The sequence below is a fragment of the Pleurodeles waltl genome, chromosome 4_1, assembly GCF_031143425.1.
Source record: "Pleurodeles waltl isolate 20211129_DDA chromosome 4_1, aPleWal1.hap1.20221129, whole genome shotgun sequence".
Classification (NCBI taxonomy): Eukaryota; Metazoa; Chordata; class Amphibia; order Caudata; family Salamandridae; genus Pleurodeles; species Pleurodeles waltl.
This window is the reverse complement of record NC_090442.1, coordinates 478,045,397-478,065,178: the sequence shown is the minus strand read 5'-3', so window position 1 is coordinate 478,065,178 and position 19,782 is coordinate 478,045,397. Positions and strand designations below refer to the sequence as shown.

Sequence of the window (19,782 nt, the reverse complement as noted above, 5' to 3'; positions counted from 1 at the left end):
AAGTATCTGAAGCACACAAAGTTACCACAGGAAACCTGTATTGTTGGCTTAGTGTTCACATATGGAACACAAGGTATTTTATATCGTGATGAGGAATGTTAGTAGAATGTTAATATTCAGTTTTTGCTGACAGAAGCGTTGCAAACTGTCAAGGATCTGGAACAACATCCTTGTATCTGTCAGGTCTACCCCCATGCCACTCCAATTTAGGAAATATTTGAAAACTCTGTGTATTAACCATCCATAACCCAGCTGCCTCTCCTAAAACTTGGTAACTTTATTCTATGGGAGGGGGTGAGCGAAAAAGTTGATGCAGGCTTGGTACTATCAATGTGCTGTTGAATTGTTAGTATTTTTTTATTTAAGAAGAGGTTGATGGCTTTGGAGTTTTCTGTGACGAGAGTAACAGGTTTGTTGGACTTGGCTACCTCTGCAGGGTCTGCTTCAGACATTTTGTCTTCACCCTACCTATTTTGCTGACCTTGTGTTTTTTGGCCTTAGGACTGTGTGCAATTTGCTACTGCTAGCCGGTGCTAAAGTGCTTGTGGTCTCTCTCCCAAACATGGTAGAATTGGCTTACCCTCAATTGGCATATTTAATTTACTTGTAAGTCTCCAGTGAAAGTGGCACCACATGTACCCAGGGCCTGTAAATTAAATGCTACTAGTGGCCTGTAGCACTGATTGTGCTGACCATTTAAGTAGCCTTTTTAAACATGTCTCATATCTGTCATTAGGGCATGTGTATGCAGTTTTAAACTGCCATTTTGACATGGCAAAAAAAAACTTTTGCCAGGCCCAAACCTTCTTCTTAATGCATATGTCACTATTTCGATGGGCCCTGAAGAACTCAGAGGGCAGCCTACAGTGTACTTAAAAATGTGGCCATGTACATTTAAGTTTTACATGTCCTTGAACAAAAAAACTCCTACATTAATTGTTGACTACTGCAAAGCCTACTTCTCCCATAGGATAACCTTTGGTTACCTTATTGCATTAATAAGTGATAACTTTGAATTGGGAGCAGGTAGACAGGTCGAGTTGGATGTCAACAGAATTGTAATTAAAAGCCCTTTTTAATGGTAAAGTTGGATATTAAGTCACAATTCTCAAAATGCCACTTATAGAGAGATTACTTTTTTGTGCTAACCATTCAGTACCTGCAGCCTGTTCCTTGATCATAAATAGGAGTAGGGATCCCAAATCTTCAGTACACATCTGGACTGTTGTGCTGCTTTGCTGCAAGAAGAACTGCAGCTCTACTGTCCTCCTGCATATTGAGCTCAGGACCACCAGAGTGACTCCAAGGCTACTTGACTGACCTCCTGATTTGAAACCACAGGGTCAGAGCAGGCTTCCTCGAACTTGAACCCAGCACCTGCATTCTGCCAGCTGTGAGCCCTGCCTTCCCAAGTAGCGCCACCCTAGTCCTGGATCCTGGGAAGAAGGCCTGAAGGTGGTCTGACAGCCCAGTTGTGGTCCCTGCAGAACCAATGCATCACAGTGCATCACCTCCCAGAAATTTTACATCCGATCAGCTGCGTAACGCATGGTTTCACCAAACGTCACATCGGGACCTCTTTGAGACACATCCCTGGCGCAAGACTTCTGTTGCATGCCCCTTGTTGACGGCATCCTCAACAACAATGCAGGATTGCATTGCAAGCCCTGCAGCTTCTTCAGAACCAGCCGGTGCACAACATATCTGCGACCCATGACTTTGCATCACATCCCAACGCCATCCGGGACGATGATGCAAGACCTCACAGCCAGCTGCTTTCTAGCTCTCTTCCTCATGTTATGCTTTCTTCCCTCAAATAGCCCCGCACCTGCACTGTATAGCTTCCCATGTCTTCAATATTGTCTTTGCAACATGGATATTTTTATTGGAATGTGACTGAAAGGCAGACTTTAACAGCTGTTTTTGTTTCATCCCTTGGATTCTTCATATTGCACGAAGGAACAAGCTTTGGCACACAAAAGCTTTTATAATGCTGCTGCAAGGTCCATTTGCTGCAAGGTCACTCAGCTGACATCTGAGGCAGACATTCTACATAGCATGGCATGTTTCCTTGAGTTATAGAAACTGGCCCCTGGGCTACTAAAGTAGACCAAATGGCCGAATTTTGTGGAAAGTAAATTTGACTGTGCAAGCATTTCTGTTTACATTCGAATAATTCATGACTGAAAGTCTTTGAAAAATAAACCATGCATTTTATAAACATTAAAAAAATTGACATCAGTATATAGTTTTGAAATGCAATTAAAGAAGACTTTGGAGGTTTTGGTACAGCACACAACTTAAACTGTTGTTTTTCATAGTGCTCTCAAATGTGATGATGAAGTAAAAGTGGTAATGTAATAATGTAATTTTCCAGGATCAAACATTTGGCCAAGCGGTGAAGCCAGGACTGATCCCAGGTTTTCATGTTTCACACTGTGCAATTCAGCCATTAAGTGGGTGTTTCTTTCTATTCTGTTCTTGATGTTGATTGGTGACCTTTCAAAGTAGTATAATTCTTGGCATGAATACCAGCAAGTGAGTTTACTCCTCCTAGGGAGGCTCCTTCCCCAACCACTAACCCTTTTTTAAAAACAGGTCAAATAATGCATGTAAATTACAGTTGTCACATGTTCAATATTTATTCAAAACTTGACATTACCAAGGACGTAACCTGTGTTTTTCTCAATGTACAGTGGATCCCCCAGTTACTTTCATGGTGCCAGGGCCAGCATTTTGTCATGGGTGCCCCCCAATAGTCCATTGATTCCCCCTTATGCCTAGTACAGTGGGAGATCCATATGACAAAATGTATCTCTAGTATGTTAGGGCAAGAAGTTTGTCATAGTCACCTGCCTCTCCCCATCTAATGTGCCAAGGTACCTAATGCCACGAATGACCTCCATTATACCAGCTCCAGCATTTTGCCATGTGTCCCGTATGCCACAAATTACTTTGTGTTCCTGTGGCCACAGATGTTAAGAATTACCTTGGTTATATTAGCTCCAGCATTTTGCTTTGGGTAGACCATATGCTAAGATTTACCTCCAGAATTCCAGCATTTTACCATGGTTTGCCCTCATTCCATGAATTATGATAAGTGTACCAGAAGCAGCATTTTGCCAAGGATGTCTAATAAGCCAAGAATTATATCCTTTATGCCAATGTTTTAATGGTGTCTAATAAACCATGATTTACCTGAAGTGTTTCAGTGTCAGCATTCTACCATGAATGCCCCTCATGCCAAAAACAACCTCTAATATGCCAGTGTCAGGAGTTTGGCACAGCTATCCAGTATTAGACAAATTGCTTCCAATATGTGAGGGCTAGTGGTAGACATTGCAAGCACACACACACACACACACTTATTTACCTTACTCATACTCACTTGCATTTGGACTCCCTCTTACACTCCTTCGCACTTGTTTGTTCATACTCATTCACTGTTACTGTCTCTCTCAGTCTCATTCTCTAATTCATGCTCAGTCTCACACAGTTTGGTACACTCTTAGTTGCACCCACTGCCACTTCCCTCTGACTCACCAGGTCACATGTAGGTGGTGGCGTTATTGTTGCTGATGTCGGTAGGCTCAAGTCGGCGGTGCGGGACGGGCTCTGTGCGGCATCCATGGGTTGCGTGCAATCAGGGACGCCTGGTATTGACACTGGAGTCGATGGTGATGGCGTCGGTGGACCGGGGCTGCAGTGCAGGATCGGGCTGTGCTTCATGTACCCCACGAGCGGTGTCCACAGGCCATGGTGCAGGCAGTGATGCCGGTGTCAGCAGGAGCAATGTCGTTGGGGTTGCCAAGGCTGCGGTGTGAGCAAGGCGATGCCGAAGTGCGGGCCCACAGGTCACGGTGCAAGCAGCGGCTTGTGGCAGTGTCAGATGGTGCTGTTGGTGAGACCAGGGTTGCGATGTGAAGCGGGGCGGTGCGGCTCCGTATGGCGTCGCCAGATCACAGTGCAGGGCAGGATCATCATATGCAGTGTTGCAGTGGTTTTTCTTCCTGAACAGCACAAAACACATAGGGGGTTATTCTAACTTTGGAGGAGTGTTAATCCGTCCCAAAAGTGACGGTAAAGTGACGGATATACCACCAGCCGTATTACGAGTTCCATAGGATATAATGGACTCGTAATACGGCTGGTGGTAAATCCGTCACTGGGATTAACACCTCCTCCAAAGTTAGAATAACCCCCATAGTTCCCAATGCTGTAGGCAGATGAAACTGAAGTCTTTGGTGTCACTGAGACTTCCAACAGGAGGCAAGCTCTACTCCAACACTTTGGAGAACTCTCTCGAGCAGGATACACAGCAAAGTTCCCCCTTTGTTCTCTTATAAGGCAGAAGCAGCAACTGCAGGCCAACCCAGCAAAGCAGCACAGCAAAGGGGCAGTACTCCTCCTCCAGCTCTTCAGCTCTTCTCCTGGGCAGAGGTTCCTCTCGATCCAGAAAGATTCTAAAAGTCTGGGGTTTTGGGTCCACTACTTATACCCCTTTCTGTCTTTGAAGTAGGCAAACTTCAAAGGAAAGTCTCTGTTGTTGACAAGATCATGCCTTGCCAAGGCCTGGCCCCAGACACACCTACCAGGGGGTCGGAGACTGTATTGTGTGAGGGCAGGCACAGCCCTTTCAGGTGTAAGTGACCACTCCTCCCTCCACTCTAGCCCAGATGGCCCATCAGGATATGCAGGCTACACCCCAGATTCCTTTGTGTAACTGTGTAGACGGAAGTCACAACAGCCCAGCTGTCAGTCTGACCCAGAAGTGGAATACACAAGCAGGCAGAGGCACAGAATGGTTTAAGCAAGAAAATGTCCACTTTCTAAAAATGGCATTTTCAAACAAACAATTTAAAAACCAACGTTACCAAAATATGTATTTTTAAATGGTGAGTTAAGAGACCCCGAACTCCAAATCTGTATCTGCTCTTAAAGGGAAACTGCACTTTAAGGATAATTAAAGGCAGCCCCCATGTTAACCTATGAGAGAGATACACATTGCAATAGTGAAAACAGAATTTGGCCGTATTTCACTGATAGGACATGTACAACACATCAGTACACGTCCCACCTTTAACATACACTGCCCCCTGCCCCTGTGGTCTTTCTAGGGCCTACCTTAGGGGTGTTTTACATGTAGTAAAAGGGAAGGTTTCAGCCTGGCAAGTGGGCACATGTGCCAGGTCGGAGTGGCTGTTTAAAACTGCACACACAGACACTGCAGTGACAGGTCTGAGACCTGTTCACATGGGCTACTTATGTGGGTGGCACAACCAGTGCTGCAGGCCCACTAGTAGCATTTGATTTACAAGCCCTGGGCACCTCTAGTGCACTTCACCATGGAGTTGCTAGTAAATCAACTATGCCAATCATGGATAAACCAATCACCAATTTAATTTGCATAGGAAGCACTTGCACTGATCAGCAGTGGTAAAGTGCGCAGAGACAATAAACCAGCTAAAACAGATCAGAAAAAAATCAGAGGAAGAAAGCAAAATGTTTGGTGACAAAACTGCAAAAAGTGCCATTTCCAACAATAGCCTTACGACATATTACACAATTTCCACAAGAATACTTCCTGGAAATATAAAAAAAAATATTTTAGGGCATGCAGGATTCTCTATTGTAAATTTGATAATACTGATCTCCTCTGACTTAACAAATATCAATTTTAAGAGAGGCTCAGCATCTCAGTGATGGCAATAACAAGTACTGAAAACATTAAATGTCAGGGAGACCAACACAAGAGGCGCGCGGAGTTCTGCTACAGACAAACATTTGTTCAGAGTTCATACCATGGGGCTTTCGCGTTGATCATTATCTCCAGGTGGAGGGAGGCAACTGTTCAGATTGTCGGGTGTCAAGACACTCTACAAAAGTGATTCTTAAGCTTTTGACTTCTCTAGATCCCCACTAAATCAGTACTGGAACACTGAGACTCTCAATCAGATCAATATACAAAAATACAAAAAGTTATATCAAACAAATGTTCAACTAATAAAATATTGAAAAAATATAGAAATATAGAAACAGTGTTTAGTTTTTTATTCTTCTTTGTTTTTATGTAATTATTTCATTGTAACTGATTCATTTTAATATAACTTAATTTTGCAAAACAGTTGCAGACTCCCTGAGTAGGCTTCGCGGACCCACAGAGGCCCTCGGACCACAGGTTTAGAGCCACGACTGTGAAGATGCTCATAGAGGAGATATATTACACTCATTAGCATGATGTCCATCTCCAAGGGTGTTCACAGCACTCTCCAATGTGTTCACTATCCAGCCATTCACCCTGCTCAGCGCTAGGCAGCACCTCTGCTGCAGAATGTGCATTAGGGCCTTGGAGTGGAGTTGCTTGGGCGGTTCAGTTAAAAGCATGGTTGACGAGTAAACACCACATGATTGATCAGTTTATTTTGGGCAAAAGAGCCAGAATGAGGCACATGGCTCAAGCAAATGGCTCACTCTCCTCTAATGTGTTTATTCAAATTTTCAAAGCTTTTGTCTGTAGATAGTTTTCTTTGATGAGGCAAATACACTGTGCAACTTCCTGTTATTATTTTCTTCTGATTTATTTGTGTTTAATTTTATGATGTATGTTGCACACTGGCATCCCACACTGAACCTATTGTTAATGTATTTAAATATCCTTTTCAGGCTAAATTTGTTGTGACAGCCTCCTTTGGAGTGGAACCTGGAAGGAGGGTAGAGTACATACCGCTTCTTGAGAGAGCCCTAGACATGGTACATCACAAGCCAGAAAAAGTGCTTATTTATCAACGCCCTAACATGGTAAATCTACGATTATCTCTTATGTTCATTAAATGTCCTGTCGCTTGGTTGACATTACTTTAACCTTGTCTTCAATAAGGGAGGAAGTTGCATGGGAGAACATATTTTCTTTTTTTGCTTCCTATTGTATACAAAATGGTAAATTAACAATTGCATAATTATACTTTAATGATGTTGGAACAGCTTCAATACAGTACTTATGATTGTTTTTTAAATCAGCATCCTTATCCAACTGCATGAAATATTGAACTTTGAGAAAATGATAGAAAAATATATGCAACCAATTCTGAAGTTGTTTCTCTACAGAGTGGCCACATGTAGCCATAAAATACCCCTGCTCATTAACTCAAATGACCTCTAACTGGAATCTGTGTATTTGTCTTTGCAACAGCTTTTTCCAACCTTTTAATTGTGAGAATTGTATGGGGCTAGCTTATGCATTCAACAAGCAATATAAATATATATATATATCCTAGTGGCACTCGCCACTAGGTAGTTATAGTTAGGACCACATTTCCATAGACAAAGCATTTTTTGACTTGCTTTACCGTTTGTTGAATCTTCACAAAATTTTCCAAACAAAGTGTGCTGGTGATTCTTGTTGCGCATGGGAAGTTTGGGGGTCATCCGTCAAGTGGGGGTCAAAAAAGAGGAGGGGTGTCAAAAAACATGTTTTCCCCATGTTAATTCCCATAGAAGTTTGGATATGAGTATAGCCCAAATGGAATTACATCAATTATGGCAGAATGCTAGATTTTGTTCAGCAGGTTATGGCTTGGTTATTTGGTGTATATCAGTTCAGTAGGTTTTGAGATATTAAAGGGAAAATAAATTTGTATATCTGAGGTTGCGTTGACTTCTCAAATAATAACAAGCTCATGCTGGGAAATGCAGAGCTCTGATTGGCTGTCAACACTTCAAGCAGGAAGTGTTTACAGCCATCTTGGGACTCAGCTTCAGCTGAGTTCCAGGACAAAAGTGTGAAAAAAAGAAAAGGGGCCGGGGTAGGTACACCCTGACCCCTTAGCTCTGGTGCTGAGATGCCTGAGGGACCAGACCAGGGCCAAAAACGCAATTGAAAAAAAAAAGAAATTGGCAGCGAATCAGCAACAAAGTCGCAAATTCACAGCAAAACTTTGAAAAAATAAAACAAGTGTGGACTGCGCTTGTTTTAATGAAGCCCCGGGTGGGTGAGGCCGGGCTCATTTTGAAATAAAGAAGTGGGGGTACATGGCTCCCCCCATGCCATTTTGATGCCCCAGGTACCACCATCTCTCCAGGGCTTTGATAAATTTAAATGTTTGTGGGGGGGTGCAAACCCTCCCATCCCCCTCCCAAGCAGCCCCAGAGACCACCACATCCCGGGGCTTTTTGATGTCGGGAGGGGGCTGCGTGCCCCCCTCCCTCATGGAGACAGTGATGTTCCAGGGGACCACCACCCTCAAGGGCCGGCTCCTGCTATGTCCGGGGTTGCCACCTCTCTTCCATCCGATAATAGGATGGAAGAGAGAGAGAGATTGTTTTTGCAGTGGCCTCTACATCCAATTACTTCAGAGAGTCAGACTAGCAAGCTGTTTGGTAAGAATGTTATAGTTCTGTTTGGATGCAGAGCAGAACAGAGATACTTATCTGGCCTCATGGTCAAGGTATTGTGCTGTCACTTAGTAGGCTGAAGGTTGAATTGCTAGTATAGCTTGCCAGTTTGTCTGTTTATTCTCTAATGTTTTCACTGTTAAACATTCCTAGTGATGGAACATTAAAGTATTTTTCTCCCTAAAATCTGTGGGTTGAATGGCATAGCTAAGTCTGGACACTGCACAGTTAGGAGTCACCTCTGGCCTAGTGGTTAGGGTATCTATCAGACATGCACACTTAAGGTTAATGGTTCTGGGCTATGTGAGACTGTGGTCATTTACTGCTTCAGTTTCTTTTCAACTATAAATATTTAAGCTACAAATTGAAAGGTGATCTCACTCCTTTTAATTGACAAAACATTTTTTCTTTTCAATTTGTCCGGAAATATCCTATTTTAAGTATATCATTCATCAAAGCCTAAATCGTTCTCCCAGTCTCTCACTTTCGCTCTCTTTTTTTCTTGGGTGGACTGTTAGGGAGGTTGGCTGCAGGGACTGGCCGATATCTGATTGTTATACTCTTAGGAACGCTAGGTTCTCCAAGGGGTGATTTCCTTCATGGAAGAAGTGGTCGGACTTACACACTTTTCACGCTTCATCATTGACCACCTCTCCCCACCCTGGTAGGACAGTGCCATCAAGAGGGACTCAACCTCTTGGTAAAATCTGGACCAGAAAGAGTTCTTGCAGTTACTGCACAAGGCAAGGGATCCAGATCAGATTAAAAATACCTCTGGGACTACTGATGTATTTCACCTTTATTAGTGGTGTCCGTGGGTATGGTTAAAAACACCAAGACAGTATAAAGAACATGTTTCTGCCCCCTCCCTGTGAGACAAAAATGGTCTGGGGGCATTCCTCAGGGCTCGGGATGACTGGTTGAAGTCACACACTAGTTGGGATATTTTATTGTTACAAAAATAAATAAATACCACAATGGGTTACAGATTTGTCAAACAGTGGCAAAGATATAGGCAAATCAAAAAAAGTTTTTTATATATGGAAACATGATCCTAACTATAACTACTTATTGGCGACAGCCAGTAGGTAATATATATATACTATATATATATACTATATATATATATGTATACACACACACACCACTGTGTAGCTAAGACATAGTTACTATAGAAAATAGATTTTTGTTTTGCTAATAACTTTGATGCCGTTTGATGGATCTTTGCCAGACTTTCTAAAACAAAGTTCATCCACCTCAGCTCCTTCCTAGAAAGTTTTGGGGTAATCCATCAAGCAGGGGCCCAGGAAAAAAGGGGGGTTCCAAATTGTAATTTCTCCATGTACTTTCTATAGAGGTTTTTGAGCAGCTCTGCATCAAAAACAACTTGGGCAGAAAGTGAGATCATTTCCCATACTGCTTGCTTTTTGGTATTTGGTGTATATATGTTCAGTAGTTTTTGATAAATTAAGGTTCACAATTTATGGATATCTGGAAGATTTGGTACTCGGGACTCCTGGGAAGTCCCACTGGCATGCAACTTCAAATAATAGAGCAATCTGATTGGTCATGGGAGCTATTTTCCCATTGGCTGATTCACTCCTGTGAGAGTGAGAAGCTCAGTCAAATCTAGGAGGAGCTTGCACCCTGATTGGCTGGCTGCAACATGAAGAGAAATGTCTCAGCAAGTATAAGGGGGCAGTGTAATGGTACTCTGACTGCCGGGACCTTGTGTGGGTGGGGTGCCAAAGTAACACTCACCAGGCCAAATTGTTTTAAAAAAATGTTTGAGTTGCCTCGATCCCACGGGATACGTGTCGGGAGCCAGCACTTGAGAGTCATGAAGGATTTTAAAACATTTAATTTAGAAAAGCAAGTGCGGTAGGGATCCATTTTGGCCTGGCCAGGGCCTGCCGCCAACCACAAGCAGATTATACACAACCATAAAAGCATCAAGTCCGTATGAAATTTCTAAAACTTAAAATCATTCCTTAGAGAACCAATAAAGTGAATACGTTTATTTTCCCTAAAACTAAATCTGACAAAAACTGAATTTCACCGATTGTGATCTTTGTAAACATCCCTTTTGTCCACAAATGTCTTCTTCAACTTTCACATCTCATCATCAGTGGTTCCTTCTGCTAAGGTGTTGGGTTTCACTCTCAGCAGGATCTCACAATGATTTGCCACATCACAAAACCTGCTAAAACTGGATTATTCCAACAGTTCTTATCTACACAACAACAACAACAAAATAACTAAAAGCACATATTCTCACAGCAGCTTCAGAATGACAATGCATACTTAGTCATCTCTAGCCTTGACAGGGGCAACACCCTGTTCTTAGATTCCCAAACTCCACTCTGGCTTCCCTAAAAGCCATTCTTCATTAAATAAACAAATTGGCTCGCCCCTGAGACTAGAAGTGACTTTAAAATAGCCTTCACAACCCCCAAATCACTGCATGTTGGTCACCCATCCTACCTGAAATACAAGCTCTATGTACCTCTAAAGGTCAGAGAAACACTAGCTGCAAATCTGTCCTCTTAGTGGATATCCCAGATACCTAAAAGGATAATAAAACAGGCATTCTCCTACCATGCTTCAGAAATATGGATTAAACTTCCAGAGAATCTAAAAGTGAACCCCAATCTATTGACTTTTGAAAAGGACGGAATACCTTCTCTTCAGATAGACCTATGATACTAAGAATGTTGTTACTGGACTACAGTGCTAGCAGTGTGTTGTATGATGTAAGTACTGTGGAAGGTTGAGGGGTGGAATGTAGAATGTGGGGACTAGGGACGCTGGAGGAGGAGGAACGGGCATTCTGATGTAGGAGACGGTTGTGAAAGGATGTACTGATGATTGTGAAGGAATAAACATCTGAAGCATAATAAAGAAAATTCTAGCTATCGCGTCAAGAATTTTCAATTCTATTAAGGACACGGAGGCGAGGATTATGCTTTCTCTTTCTTTACTGACTTAAACAGCAGCCAATGAAATACAAGTAACAGAAAACACTACGGTACCCAGGACACCTAATATCCTGTCACATGGTCCAATCACCATCCGTGTCCTTTGCTATGAGTCCTTTGACCTATGAAGTCACTTCCTCTTTCTTTGTTCAAACAGATAATGTCAACTTGAAAACGCAAACTTCTTACGCCATCCCGAATCCGGAGTCATAAACTTCTTCTCCATACTGAAGAACCGAAACTTGGAGGCTCCATGCCGGAGAAACAACTGGTAGAACATATAACTCAAACTTTCTTTGAAGTTACGACTTTCAGGCGTTTTTCTGATCAGAAGCTGTAACAATAAACAGGTAGGTAATATCTCATAAAATATACGTTATCTCAAAGTTTATAATTGCAAATAATGGGAGGGTTAAATGACAATATCACATCAGATATAGATACTAATTGATAATAAATATTGCATAAATATAACAAGGGAGGGATAATCCTCGCCTCTGTGTCCTTAATAGAATTGAAAATTCTTGACACAATAGCTAGACATTTTTTTATTCTATGTCAGGACCGGAGGCTCCGATTATGCTAGTTTAAAGCTGTTCCATCACCACACTGGCTACATCCAATACAGGTTTATGATAAAACTTACGAAAAGTATTTTCTGAAGACCAATCTGCAGCTTTCATTATGTCCTCTAACCGAGAACCTAAGGCAAATGATTTTGAAGCAATAGCCCCTCTAGCAGAATGGGCCCCAAAAACAGAGGTATCAATACCTGCTTCACTCATCAACCATCTCATCCATCTAGCTAAAGTAGCTGAGGAAACTGGTTTAAAAGGTTTTTGCAAAGCAATTAACAATTGACCTTTAGAATCCTGTCGAAATTCTTCTGTGACAATTTCATAATCCTTCAAACATTGAGCCACACATAATTTTGAATTTTCCGTATAAACCGGATATGATACTGACCTGCAATTCGTTTTGGTTCTTCTTGTCACCGAAAAGGAGACTCCTTCCGGTGAAAAAGTTCTACCTGCTAAATCTAAAGCTCTGACGTCCGATACTCTTTTACAAGAGACAAGGCATAAAAGCATGGTTAACTTAGCTGAAAGCTATTTGCGAGACAAATATCTGTTGGCAGGCAAAGAATCAAGGAATTTTAATATAATATTAACATCCCATAAAACAGTATATTTAGCTGAGGTGGTTTAGAAAGAATTTATACCCCTCAAAAGCTTGCAAATTAATGGATGTTCACCAATGGGCTTGCCTTTTAACTGTGAATGTCCTGCTGAAATGGCAGATCTAAAATTATTGACCGTCCGATAAGCCAAACCCGAGCTGGCTAGTTCTGCTAGAAAATTAACAATCAAACCAATATGTGCTTCCACTGGATTGGCACCCCTTCCATCACACCAACTAGACCATCTGCGCCAGGCTGAATCATCTCTCTTATGGGTACTACTGGCCCAGGCCTGTTTAATGAAGTCCGCAGCTTGTTGCGAAACATCTGGGGTATTCCATCTCAACCTGAAATTAACCAGACTAGAAGTGTTAACTTCCCTGACAAGATCAGAGGATGTTGAAGGCCCTCTGGACTCAAAAGAAGATTCAGACGAGGAGGAATCAGAAGAGGAAAGGCACAAGCTAAATGTAGAGCACTGGGGAACCAAGGCTGTGCTCTCCAGAACGGAGTCACCAGAACAATCTCTGTTTTCTGTCTCCGCACTTGAGCCAGAACTCTGGCAATCATCAGAAAAGGAGGAAACGCATAACCTCGAAACGGGGACCAGTCCTGAAGAAAGGCATCTGTCTTTAAAGCATAAGGGTCTGGATGCCAACTGTAAATTTTTTTAATCTGGCAATTGAGACAAGAGGCAAATAGGTCCACTTCGCAATTGCCCCATTCCTGAACTATCTGGGCAAAAATCAGAGTATCCAACTTCCAGTCGCTGGAGTCTGATAGGTATCTGGAGTTCCAGTCTGCTATGACATTCTGGTCCCCAGGCAGATATTCCGCTATGACCACTAAACGCTGAGTTAGGCAAAAATGCCAGAAATCTTTGGCAATCTCCACCAGAATTCTGGACTTCGTGCCTCCCAACTTGTTGACCTACCTCACTGCCGATATATTGTCCATCCGTAATAGTATGCAACAATCTGTTTTCTGCGGGGAGAGGCTCTTTATAGCAAATGATCCCGTTAGAAGCTCCAAACAATTGATGTGAAGGGATTGTTCCCATTCTGACCATCTGCCCCCCGTCACTAGGGAGTTGCAGCGAGCTCCCCAACCCCATCTGCTGGCATTGGATTCTATCACTACTTCCGGGCGAGAGCCGAAAATAGCTCTGCCATTCCATGCCTCCATGTGATGAAGCCACCATTGGATTTCCGATCTTAGTTCGGTAGTCAATGGGATTTGTTCTGAGTAACTCAGACCCTGTTGTAAGTGTCTGATCTTTAGCCTTTGAAGTGCCCGATAATGTAGGGGTGCAGGGAAAATCGCCTGAATAGATGAAGCTAATAAGCCCACTATCCTGGCTATGGTCCTCAATGATACGGTCTGGTATGTCAATACTGATCTCAATTCCCTCTTGATGTTGCGTATCTTCTGAGAGGGAAGAAGGAGTTTGCATAAAGTGGAATTTATCTGGAATCCCAGAAACTCTACTATCTGTGAAGGCTTCAACAATGACTTCTGTACATTGATCAGGAAACCTAAATCTTGTAGGAGACTGATGGTCCAATCCAAGTGCAAGATTAGGACTTGAGGGGACTGAGCCATCAGCAGAATACCGTCCAGATAAATAATCAATCTGACTCCTTTGGTTCTGAGATATTCCATCACTGGTCTCAGTAACTTCGTGAAGCACCAAGGGGCTGACGATAGACCGAATGGGAGTGCTAGGAATTCTAGACATTGACCCTTCCATTGAAATTGTAGAAACCTCCGGTGCGGAGGAAATATTGGAATTGATAGATAGGCATCTTTTAGATCCAGACGCACCATCCAATCCCCTTCTAACAGGATGTCTCTTAGCATGTGAATACCCTCCATCTTGAAATGCCTGTATAGGATCCACTGGTTGAAATCCTTTAGGTTTAAGACTAGACGGTGACCTCCTCCCTTTTTGTCTACTACAAAAATAGGACTGAGGAAACCGAAAGGATGAGGGTAAGCAAATTGCACGGCTCCTTTGTCTAAGAGAGCTTGTTCTTCTTTGTCTATAAAATCTTGATTTGTTTGGGAAAAACACATTTGTAAAGGGGGAAAGAGTTGTTTGGGGGTACTGACAAACTCTAGACGAAATCCCTCTACTGTTTGAAGAATCCAAGGATCTCTGGATATCCGTTTCCAATTTATTAAGCAAGATGCAATTCTGCCCCCAAGTTTGAACTGAGAAAAATGAATAATGCTCACCTGTGAAACTTGAGTCTTGGATGGCTCCTTGTTGCCCCCTGTGGTGACCTCTGCGGAAGCGGGGGCGACCCCCTCTGTGTCTCGTGGGGTAGAAGGTGGAATCCTGATCTCCGTACCAACCACCTCTGCCTCTAGGGTAGTAGTTTTGGGGACTGTTAAAGGAGCTGCGGCCGGACATACGTCCCCCGAAACGACCGGCCCTGCCAAAAAGGCCTCGCTTGAAAACCTTCTTGAGTGACATTTGTGCTTTGTCAAGGGAAGAGAAGGTGGAGCAGAACTTGGCTAATTCCTTGATGAATGAGGATCCAAAGAGTAGTCCTTCAGCCGAAGGTCCCGCCTCTGAGGGCGCAAGATCCGATAAACTTGGGATCAATGCGCATAAGCACTGATTTCCTTCGTTCTGCTGAAATGGCACAGTTAGAATTTCCTAATAGACACACAGCTCTTTGTGCCCACCCGATAAGGACATCGGTGTCCACCGGGGTACCAGATTCCTTGGCTACATATGCCAGTTCCAGGATCTTAGTCAAAGGACCGGAAAGGTCCAGTATTTTGTCTTGCCAGCTACGCCATGAACGGTCTAAACCATTTTTAGGATCTTTAGCGAACTTCTTCATAAAAGTGATCATGGTGGGGTGTATCTCTGGAGTCTCAGAAACTTTACCCTCCAGGTCAGGCCTGGGGCACTCCGCTTTCACACGCGAGCTAACCTCTTTATCAAAACTTTTACGCAAGTTGGTTTGGACATACTGTGCTACTTCGGGAGGGGGGAGTCAATTGGAAGATCTGGGGTGAATAATTTCTGTAGGATCAAAGTCCAGGACTTGGGACGGAGGGGGCATTTTCTTACTTTTCTTACTCGGAACCGGAACATCAGAGTCATCTGAGGAGTCTGAGGAGGAGGTTTTATCAGAGGAGGAGGTAGAAAGGGGGGTTCCTTTTCTCGAACTATAATTATGTTCACCACTGCGTTTTTTCCGCAGTTTCTCAAAAGTGTCAGCGTGGATAGCACTGACCTCTGCTCCTGGTTCCAGATTTTTTGCTTTATCTTTTACCTTTTTAGGCTCTTGTTGTCCCTGAGACCAAGCTTGTGATCGAGCGAGATCAAATATTTGCCCACAGAATGGGCCTAGAGCTCTCACTAGAGCATCATTGACTGATTGTTGGACCCTGGTATCAAGGGCTTCCACCAGATCAACTTCAAGTTGATTGCCCAGCTCCTCTGGGTAGTATTCGGCTTCTTGCTCATCCCATTGAGCCAGGATGAAATGAAGCAGTAATATCTTTTGAGGAAAATTATTTAAATCTATTTAAATGAAGATACCAAGTGGGGAAGTGCAAAAACCCCAAGTTCAGGTCAGGGAAAAAAGGAGCCCTTGAATTAAAGTGTGGAGGGAGCGACCTGAAAGACACTCTAGGCAATAGCCTGGTATTTATTTTACAACCCAGTCAGCTTTCAGTCTGCTGGGCGTCAGGGAACAATTTGTCAAAGAAGGAAGGGAGACCCAGACGAGCATGCAGCACACACAAGCCGATCGATTTCCAAATTGGAAAGAAATCGGCTCGAAATGCGTGCGCGCGTGTGTGCGCGCTAAAAATGGTAAAAAGACTGCCCGAGGGCAGCCCAGCTCCCGCTCCACAGAAAAAGTTGGGCTGACAAAATTGGCAAAACGCCAATAAATCGAAGCGCGAGAGCGCTTAAACTAATACAATAAAAGCGTGCTGAATCGCGATGCTTATCTAACTCAAATACACATATAATAACATTCTTAAAACATCGATAATGTCGGAGAGAAAATAAACATGTACTTATCTGCTGCGAAGCAGCAAAGAAAGAGGAAGTGACTTTATAGGTCAAAGGACTCATAGCAAAGGACATGGATGGTGATTGGACCATGTGACAGGATATTAGGTGTCCTGGGTATTGTAGTTTTTTCTGTTAGTTGTATTTCATTGGCTGTTGTTTAAGTCAGTAAAGAAAGAGAAAGCATAATCGGAGCCTCCGGTTCTGACATAGAATTTTACCCGTGTTGTCATCCTTACATTTTGGCTACGAGTATTCATTGTGGACGGCACACTAATGGTGCAACAAGACGTGCTCCGGGCGCACACTACGGAGGAAGTGGAAGGGGAAGTATTTCACGCAACCCGTACGGACAGAGAAACATGAAATGAAGGGGTGCGCGATATGGAGACACGGCAGTGAAGGTGGGCTTTCATTTAAAAAAAAATTTTTTTTCCTTTCTTCTCTGCCTTTGCTGCCCGTTCTAACTGCCGTTGTGGGTTTAGTCGCGCTGCCCCAGTTTGAACAACGTTCCGCGCGACATCCTTTTGTGGATTCCAGCACGTGCCGTGCGCGTCGTGATATACGCGTGGTATTGATCCATTGCGCGATTTGTTGGAGTTGATTTGGTCATGTGGCAAATCGGTGACCAAATTGGAAATATCCCCTACCTGTTTGTGCAGCCCTGCACTTGAGCACAGCACCTTCGCGCACTTGCCATTCTCTGTGAGTTGTTCTGGGCGGAGCTGGGATTTTGGCACATAGACACAAAGAGAGGACTATTGTGCAGATCCTCCTGTCAGTGTCACTAAAGAAGGACTAAAAAGAAAAAATAAGGAAAAAACATTATTTATTGAAGAAGCATACCATTGTGACAAGTATGGATTAACTTTGTGGAAGAGAGAAGACTGTTACATAATTTTGTTCTTCATTTTCTTTCTCTCTCTTTTCCTTCTTTTATTTGTGTTTTTTTATTATTGTCTTTAAAAAAAAACAAAGAATATAGATATATAAAAGGGAGAAAAGATGCAGTTTGAACCTCCTGCAAAGTTTTTACAGAACAAAGGAGAGCCACCAATGCACTGGACTAGGTGGAAGGAAGAATTATTTACTTACATGAAAGCTATCGATGATGACGATATGTCACAAGAAAGGAACACAAATATTTTATTACATTGTTTAGGCTCTGAGGGGCAGATGGTTTTCAGAACTTTACCCCAGTACTAATACAAGATCAAACTGATGGAGAGGTGGATGTTTTCAAGGAAACGCTAATGAGATTGGAGAAGAGATTCAAACCTACTGCAGGTCTAGCATCAAATAGATTCAAGTTTTATACCAGGGCACAGCATTCAGAAGAGACATTTGATGAGTTCCTTACAGCACTATGAGGATTATCTATACATTGCAATTTTGGTGATATGACTGATGAGATGATACAGGGATAAAATTATAGTGCATGTGAAAAGTAGGAAAATCCAAGAGCATCTGTGGGTTATGGGAGATCCTAAATTGCAAGATGTAATTTCTACTGCGAAAGCTCTAGAGCAATCTGAGAAGTGGATGAGATCTGTTCAGGATGTCGATAAAGTTAAAAATATAGAATCTGAGGTGGTGGGTGCAATGGTGGGTGGTAATTCGAGTGGTAATTCTGGTGTCAAGAATACTGCTGTTGGCAGGAAATGGGTGAAACAAGATAGGATGGAGAAACTATCATGTTTCCGTTGTGGTAGTTTGAACCATCTTGCATCGTCGCCCCAATGTCCGGCAGTTGGGAAAGAATGTATGAAATGTGGAAGGTTGGGACATTTTGCTCGGGTATGTAAAGATTTCAAGAAAAGTAACTATGTTGCCAAAGAAAAGATGGCGTGTGTAAGTAGTAGAAAAGATGGCGAAGATTGGCTGAAGTGTGATAGTGAGCAAAGGGGCATGGTGTTGTCACTCAAACTTGGATATGAAATAGTGTGTGAACGGTTAAGAGAACCAAGATGTGAGGTGCAAATCGCTGGGAGGAAGCTGGAGTTAATGGCAGATTCGGGGTCACCTTGGACAGTTGTTACACGGGATTATTTTAAGCAGGTTTTTGAAGGAATTTGGGATATGACCGATTTGAAGGAACCAGATATTATTGCTGAAAGTTTTGAGGGGGGAATTGTTGATGTGACCGGTTTTGTTGAAACTGTAATCATTTTTAAAGAGAGATGTGCCAACATTAAATTGTATGTTGCAGTTAAGGGTGTTAATGTCCTAGGGTGGAGGGACCAAGGTAAATTGGGAGTAATTTTGAATCCCCGGTGTAGTGAACCTGTATTAGTTGTAGAGTCAAGGGAGGCAACAGAGAGGATTACTTCTAAGTTTCCACAGGTCTTCACTAGTAAATTGGGCAAATTGGCCAACTATAGCCACAGAATTAAAGTCAAGGCTAATGCCAATCCTGTAATACAGAAACTTAGGAATGTTCCCATCAGTGTCAGAGAAGAGTTGAAGCAGATCTTATCAGAAATGGTGAATGAGGGTGTGATAGAAGAGATTGAATCTTCTGAGTGGGTTTCTCTGATCGTTTTAGCACGAAAATCTGACAAATCTTTGAGACTGTGTGTGGATCTGAGAGCTGCAAATGCTAACATCATTGTGAATTGTCATCCTTTACCCAAGATTAATGAGGTTATTAGTATGTTGGAGGGGTGAACTTTTTTTGCAGACTGGATTTGAGATCAGCGTATCACCAAATTGAATTAACCGAAGGCTCTAGACATCTCACAGCGCTCATCACCCACAAGGTTTATACCAATTTAAAAGGATGCCGTTTGGGTTGGCGTCAGCAGCGTCAGTCTTCCAGCGAGCAACGTTTCATCTATTCAAAGACATGGACAAATATGTGAAGTGTTTTCAAGACGATGTTGTAATCTTCTCAAAAGATGAGAATGAACACAAACAGCATGTAGAAAATGTTTGTAAAGTCCTGAGTATGAGTGGTTTGACTTTAAAGGAGAAGAAGTGCAAGTTCTTTTCGAAATCTGTTGAGTACTTAAGTCATGCAATTTCGGGAGAAGGGGTGGTACCAAAACGATCACTAGTAGAAGCAATAGTAAATGCTCCTGCTCCTGACAATCGCGAGAAATTATTGTCATTCACCGGCCTGTGTGAGTATTATAGCAAGTTTATTGAGAATTCTGCTACAAAAATGGAGCCAGTGAGGGAGCTTACACGTA

At 42.7% G+C, this 19,782-nt stretch overlaps 1 protein-coding gene across 1 annotated transcript in view; it reads left to right on the top strand.

Annotated features, from left to right (window-relative positions):
- ACSS3 (acyl-CoA synthetase short chain family member 3) overlaps positions 1-19,782 on the top strand; it is a 951,593-nt gene that overhangs the window by 284,355 nt on the left and 647,456 nt on the right. The window contains exon 4 of the mRNA XM_069228767.1: positions 6,664-6,798. Coding sequence (XP_069084868.1) covers positions 6,664-6,798 — 135 coding nt within the window. The remainder of the gene's footprint in view (positions 1-6,663; positions 6,799-19,782) is intronic.